The sequence below is a fragment of the Fusarium vanettenii genome (assembly GCF_000151355.1).
Source record: "Fusarium vanettenii 77-13-4 chromosome 6 genomic scaffold NECHAsca_20_chr6_4_0, whole genome shotgun sequence".
Lineage (NCBI taxonomy): Eukaryota > Fungi > Ascomycota > Sordariomycetes > Hypocreales > Nectriaceae > Fusarium > Fusarium vanettenii.
This window is the reverse complement of record NW_003315865.1, coordinates 1956201-1963328: the sequence shown is the minus strand read 5'-3', so window position 1 is coordinate 1963328 and position 7128 is coordinate 1956201. Positions and strand designations below refer to the sequence as shown.

Below are 7128 nucleotides of genomic sequence, written 5' to 3'. Positions count from 1 at the left end.
CAAGACAATTGTCTTTAGGGCCATCCATGCAAACAACCTTACGGAACTACAAGGCAGGGCAGCGCCACCAGATAGACCACGAGGACGCAATCTCGTAGACGCGGAGCTGAGCTCCACCCCTGACAAGACTTGTCGGGATACGGGGTACTCTATCGGTTGGGGACTCGCTCGCTCGCAGCCAAGACCCCATCCATGATGGACTAGAGGACGAAATCCGATCCTGGCTCCAGGAACCGTGGACCGGGTTGCCCAGTGGATGCGTGTAAGCCCCTGCAAGCGCCGCAGGATACGTGAGCGGAGCAGACGACGGCTCTGCCCCATCGCCAAGCTATCTAGTTTTGCGCAAGCATTCTTGCCCTTGAGCCCTAGGGTGTTGAAGGTTGAGATAGGGCAGACGGGCAGTCGGACAAGAGTTGGTAATCAAAAGCCTGGGCGGATAATTGTGGCTTCGGATTTGAGCTGGTCCCGCGCTCGCGGTAATCGGGGAGCGAGGTAGACAACTTGAGACACGGCAGTGGGACTGGTGATGGCAGCAAAGGGCAGATCTTAGGCCAGATGGACGTGAGAGGCGCATTGTGAAGCAAGCCAACAGAGATGAATGCCGCTGGCCCGGAAATGCTATGCTCCGCGAAGGCGTCTAACCTCGCGGAGCGGGACCAAGCCCCGTCAGAGAAGAGACAGAAGGAGGCATCTCCAGGATCTGAATGGATTGGGCATGTCCAGATGAAGAAATACTACGGGGCCATTTGAGAGAGAGATCAAATCTCCAAACCCACCGGGACGGAGCCCGCGTGGCCCAACGCATTCCACAGTGACCGTGAGCCAAGGCCAAGACAATCCGGGCCGGACACGGATGGGGCATGGACGGGAACCCATGGGAGATTTGACGAGCGAGCGAGCAAAAGGGCATTTGCCAAGACCACGATGGACACGACCGACGATGCCATGAGGATCAATTCAATAGACCAGAACCGGGCGGACGCATCCGCGGGCGGCCGTCTTGGCCTAGAGACTTGCTGGCGTTGAAGCAGAACGGGGGTTTCTTTTAGGTCGAGACTTGAGGCTGGACCCTTGATGATCACTGACTGGGGGGGAGACAGACTGGACTGGATTAGACTGGCTAGATTCCGAGTGAGATGTGAAAGGGACAGTCAAAAACGTCCAATCAACCCTGAAGCTGAGCCATCACGCTGCATGAGGCATTGGTCATGGGGTTGGTTATTGCGCACGAAGCAGGGCCATATCATGACTGTCTACAGACTGTGATTTTAAAAACAAGCAAGGGCAAAGGTTCCCAAAATGGGCAATAGACCCTGAGAGCAAGGGCCCCGTCTAAAACAAAACAAATCAGAAACTTGGTAGCACATGGGTTTAATCAAGCCAGGCAGGCAGAGAGGCAAGGGGCCCATGGAATTGTGGCGGGCGATCAATGGACCACGCTTCCCAAGCACGCAAGCCCATCAAGCCCTCCGAGTGGTCCCAAGGATTCTTTTTCCTGTTGGAGTCTTATTTCCTGGGGTAAGATACAAGTTCAGCGAGAGAAAGAATTGTTTGCTTTTTTCTTTCTGACTCCACGGATCCGCCGCGCGCGTGCGAGAAATGTGGACTTTTTTTTCTTTTCTCGGGCAGGGCACCGCGCGCACCACCCACCCACCCTTGTTCGCAGAAAGCCGATTTCGTCAACGGCAGCCATCTGGGCAGGTTACCACGTTGCCGGGTCGCCTCTATGTTTGAGGATTGTGTGTCTTGTGTGCGTGTGTGTGTGTGTTGGTGGCGCATCTCATCACGGAGGTTTCAGCTCTGTCTGGTTGGGCATCTAATAGCCCCTGTCTCTTGGTTGACTATTCAAGAGGACATTCACCTCTTTACAAAGACATGGAGGGCAGACGAGGGGGCGATAGAAGCCAGCCATGGGAACAAGGGACCCTACAAGCGAACGTCATGATGTACGGATTTATCCATGGAAGCGGCATTGGACACGGCAGAGATAGACTTAAAAAGGTACGGAGAGCCGTCCTGACCTACCTCAGCTGAACCTCGCAGAAAATGGCTGCTCGAGGCGACCGAAATTACCGAAATCTGGTAAAGCATCCATCCTCCACCTTCTCCCGTGCGTTTCGGAGAGGGCGTCGGATTACTATTCATTTCCATCAAAAAGGGTGCTTGCTCCGTCCCGTGATGGATGACGCCGCACCCAAACATGACGCGCCATGAATGGACAGTTTGCCGTCCCGACAACTTGACGGGAAAAAGTAAATCAAGCAGAAGCAAGCCTGAGCGGGCGCCCCCAAGCCCCTTTGGCGAACAAAAAGAACATTCTACTCAAGCGCAGCCATCATGCATGGAAACAAACTTCCCAATCAGCGTGAGAGGCGGTGGGGGGTTGAATTTTCTCTTTCCATCGAAAAAAACGGGGGCTACAAGACGGTTACCTCCCCACGATGGACGATGGATGATGGATGATAATGGTTGAGGCTTTGCCTGCAACAGTAAACTCGAGTCCGGTGCCGTCTTCGCCATGTGCGATGCCGGCCACCCGCCGGATCTCCGACCCAGTCGCCACGAGGACCAAAGACGTAGTGCAGTGGAAGCTGGATAATTCCGAGCTTCGTCCAGCGTCGTTCTGAAGGAGGGGGGCGCACATGGCTGATGGTAGGATGGAGGTGTTTCGGGGACTTCTGTTGTATGGATGAATGGATGGATGGAGGGATGGATGGATGGATGGATGGACGGCGGGGGGCCTACTGTACCAAGGGAGGAGGCAATCCCTTCGGATCACTGCCATGCGTTATCAAGAGGAGGAGGAGGAGGAAAAAAAGCCTGCTTCAGGAAATGGGCGCGGCAGAGCGCTCGCGCGTGCATGAGGCAGGGGAAAGACAAAAAAAGATGGATGGATGGATGGGCCATGACTGGCTGTCACTCTGTACGTATGATGATGCCTGATCTGCAAGGAGATGCGGCTGGGATATCTCTGGCGCGCCTGTCCCTCTTTCTCTTTCGCGGGGAATCCGAAGAGGGGATGCCATGGGAGATTTTCCCCATCCCCTCCTTGGATCCCAATGCCATGTGCAAAGGCAACAGTTAGACCGCCAGATGTGCAGTGATGATGACATGGGGGAGGGGAGGAGAAAGATCGACGTCCTGGGACTGGCTGCCTTTGCCGGGGGACCGTGTTCATGCTGGAGAGTAAGGTAAAACCATGGAAGATTGTTATCCGTAGGTAGTTACTTGCATCTTTGACCAGACCAGACAGACCGCAACGCTCCCACGTTTCTGCTGGTGAGATGGCCGATGTGTTGCATGTATCTCTGACTTGCAAAGCGCCTCACGCCTCACGCCTACGCGCGCATGGCTTTACGCCCTACACGCTAACGAGTACAGTACCGCCTGGTGTTTCCTACTGCAACTCAACTCCCCTAGGGCTCTCTCTCTCTTGCTCATCAATGCTACTGCTCGCAAGGCCCTCTTCCATGCTCCCCGCTATGCCCTCGAGGGAATGGTCGACCTGCTATTCCCCCTGGTCCAACGTGCTCCACCAGCTAATTCTCATCCCAAAACTCCACTCTTTTCTCCTCCCCTCCTACAAGGATAGGCCGTCGACCGCACAGCGCGCTACTCGAAAGCCACTCTTTGGTAGAGACACGGCCCTCCTTCTTTTCTGACGACCGACCCACGCCCTCCTCGACTACGCCGGATATCGGCTAGGTCTCCTGCAAGCGGCCCAAGGCCAAAGTTTATTCTCGCAGCGCTCTCTCACACCTCCAAGAGGGGGGCCGCGACGGTGTCATGGCATTGCCCTGGAGTTCTCCGCTAGGCGCTGTAACCCGTCGACCATGGATCCTGATGGGCTTCTAGGGCTACGGCCTGCCAGCCCCGGTCTACCTCCAGGGCAGCCCTCCGCACGCCCCCCGGGAAGGCCATCAGAAATCTGAGACATTGCACGCCCTTTTCTGCCCTTCTTTCTGGTTGCTGTTTCTTTTGTCTCCACCGCCCAAGTGACATGTAGCTTACAGTATTGGGTTAATTGTCGGCTTCTACAGAGAAGCAATCGAGAAGCGGCGAACTGAACTCTCTCTCTGACTGCGGTAAAGGACGGACATGCGCGGAGGCCTTGTACCTGGCCGTACTGCATACGGTGACAGGAGAGGCCATGGCCTGCAACCAACGTGCCTTGTCTACACCTACGGTACAGCGAGCGAGGGGAGCGAGAGCCCAGGACGAGGATGCGATACCCACTTCGCCCACGAAGCCTCCAGTATCCGTGGTCCGTCGAGCGGAGCCTCTCTTCTGGAGATGCGAGAGGAAGGGAAGGGTCCGTGAGCTTCAGTGGGGACTCGACTCTGCTCAACCTCTGGAGCCATGATCCATGGAGGATGACCCAAGTCCCGCCATGCCCATGGTCCGGATACATCCCCAGCCAGAGGACAAGCATTGTATCAAGACGCGGCCAGGCCAGGCCAGACCAGGCGCAGCCAATTCACCTGGGCATAACAGAGCAGGTCTAAAAGAGGGCAGGACAGGCAAGGCAAGGGCAAGGACAGGGCTGTTGAGTACAGAAAACAATCAATGGCTTCAGAGACACTCAAGCAAAGACGACAAGAGCTGAAGTCTACTGCTCTGTCGCCTCCCCGTCCGGGCTTGATCCGGGAGACAGGACGACGCATCCACAGAGATACAAGCCACCCCCGAAGGTTGCAAGAAGGTTGGTCCAGGTTTCTGGTCTGGCTTCAAGGGACACACCACAGACACCAGACACATGGGGAGACAGTACAAGCTCGACGTATCTGGTACACTGCCGTGGCGCACCGGACCGCGCTCGCTCAACCAGACTGAGGGGACCCACGCTGGACCTAGCCTTGCCCCCGATGGGCGATGGCGCATGGCCATGGCACACTACTGGGGTATACCCATGGATCCAAGGGTCTCCGAGGATGGTCCACCACCACGAGAGTGCCGTAGGTACTCCAACGACCAGAGACTACACACCAGAGGCGCGGAGGAGGGAGACGAGGCCAAAATGCTATAACTAACACCCCTGGCCCGTCGAGGAGCCCAGGTCGATCAACTAGCTGGGCCGATCTCCATGCGAACACTTGCTCCAAGGCTCTTGCTCCACAGCTACGAATACCCTGCCTGCATCATCTAAATACTCCAACCTGGGACCTTTGTTCTTCTCTTTGCTTTTTCGCCAGGAGATCTCTTGGAGACTTGACATCTCTTGTACACAACACACCTTGCACACCTACCATCACCATCACCAACACCAACACCAACAAGCCTTGGCTTATATCTAGTCGTCTGTCCCCGGGACTTGATATGACCCGGCAGATCCCCATGTCCTTTCGTCGAACAACCTCAGACCTCTCCTCCCCCGTCGGCGACTCTTCACCAACACACTACCACAACACCAGCAACACCGACAACATGGTTCGCTCATCTTCAGCAGAGCCCGCCAAGACCACCAAGCGGAAGGGTATGTCGATTGACCTCTGCTCGTTGCTTTTGGTGTCAAGCAAAAGCAACGAGGGACAATCACCATTGATCAGCACTAACACGAACCCCAATTGCAGGCACCCGAAGCGTCTCTACCCTCACACCCTCACAACTCGCCCGCAAGCGAGCCAACGACCGCGAGGCTCAACGAGCTATCCGCGCCAGGACCAAGGAGCATATTGAGCGTCTGGAGCGCGAGCTGGAGGATCTCAAGAGCAAGCAGAGCCGCGACCAGACTGTTCAAGAGCTTCTGCGCCGGAATAAGGCGCTCGAGGAGGAGCTTATGCGACTCAAGGAGACCATGGGCGTGTCCATGACCTCGTCTCCCTACTCCGCACCAGGTATGAGAGAGAGGTCGCGGGTGTATGGGCATGCGCTGACAGCAGCAGTCTACGATGACAACCTCAGCTCCGGCAGCGGCGCCATCCCCAGCCCTCGCGGTTCACCCTTCCCCTCTGGCGACTACAACTCCCTCCCCGACTATGGACAGCAATATGTCCCCCTCCCCAATAACTGCGAGTCATGGGCCAACACAGTTCCCTGCCCCGTCCCCTCCAACGTCTCCAGCCCCTCATCATCAGCCGACGACTACAGCGCAGGCTACATCCCCACGAGCGTGCCGGCTTCGATGCTGCCGTCCAACAACACAAGCACATCCAGCATCAACGCAGTAGGCCACAAGGACGTGATCAAGATGGAGTACGAAGAAGTGGACCATCACGGTACGATCCCCCAAGGACTACCTGATGTGCGCCTAGGAGAGGAGGCTAATCACGCTCAGTGTCTAGACGCCGGGTTCCGCCTCAGCAATCCCTCGCTTCCGCCCGCCACCCCCCATACCTACATGCAGCAGCAACACCACCACCACCACCAGCATCAGCAGGCCGCGTGGAACATGTATCCGGTCTACTACCCCCAGGCGCAGTCCTCGGTTCACTGAAGGGCCACCACACGCCGAGCTCCCCCGGCAGCTGGCCGGTGCCGGTCCTGACGACAGCGCCGGCCTGCCGCTTCGACGAGCTCCTGGTGGGCTTCCTTCAGGACTGCCGCCGCATGACAACCGCCGAGTCCATCTACCAGACGCTGGGGCCGGCCGCCGTGGACGTGCGGTCTCTGTTCCGGAGCCACGACGCTCAGGGACAGCTTCCGTGCTCGCCTCACCCCATCACTGACCTGATCCGCAGCCTGGTGGACATTGCGGGCATGACGAGGCTCACCGAGAGGATTGCGATTTTTGCGCCTCTGCAGACATTGGTCTGCTGGCTGGCTCACCCCACGGCCGAGAGGCGAGCACGCGTGGGCGACGACTACGTACCGCAAGAGAAGCAGCTCTCGATCCGGCACCCTCAATGGGTCGACCTCGTCCTCTGGGGCGGACTGCGCGAGGCCATGATAGACCAGCAAGAGGTGTACGCCACGGAAGAGTTTCAGCGGGTCTACTTTGACTCATTGCGCCTCATCAACTGGCCCTACCAGCCGCTCGACGGGCTAGTGACGGATCCCCAGACGGGCCATGTTGGGCTCACGGATGCCCTCATGGCGCACGCCATGAACGGGGCCAACTGGCGGCTGAGCGAGGCGTTTGCCCAGCGGTACCCTGAGCTTGTCGAGCTTGTCGAGGTGGAGAGTCAATGA

The 7128-nt window shown here is 57.3% G+C and overlaps 1 protein-coding gene across 1 annotated transcript; it reads left to right on the top strand.

Annotated features, from left to right (window-relative positions):
- Positions 1 to 5424: 5424 nt before the first annotated feature.
- On the top strand, positions 5425 to 7128 carry NECHADRAFT_94645 (uncharacterized protein; the record flags this gene model as incomplete). Its single annotated transcript, XM_003045286.1, has 3 exons — positions 5425 to 5473; positions 5571 to 6215; positions 6275 to 7128. The coding sequence occupies 3 exons, from the start codon at positions 5425 to 5427 to the stop codon at positions 7126 to 7128; spliced, it is 1548 nt and encodes a 515-aa protein (XP_003045332.1).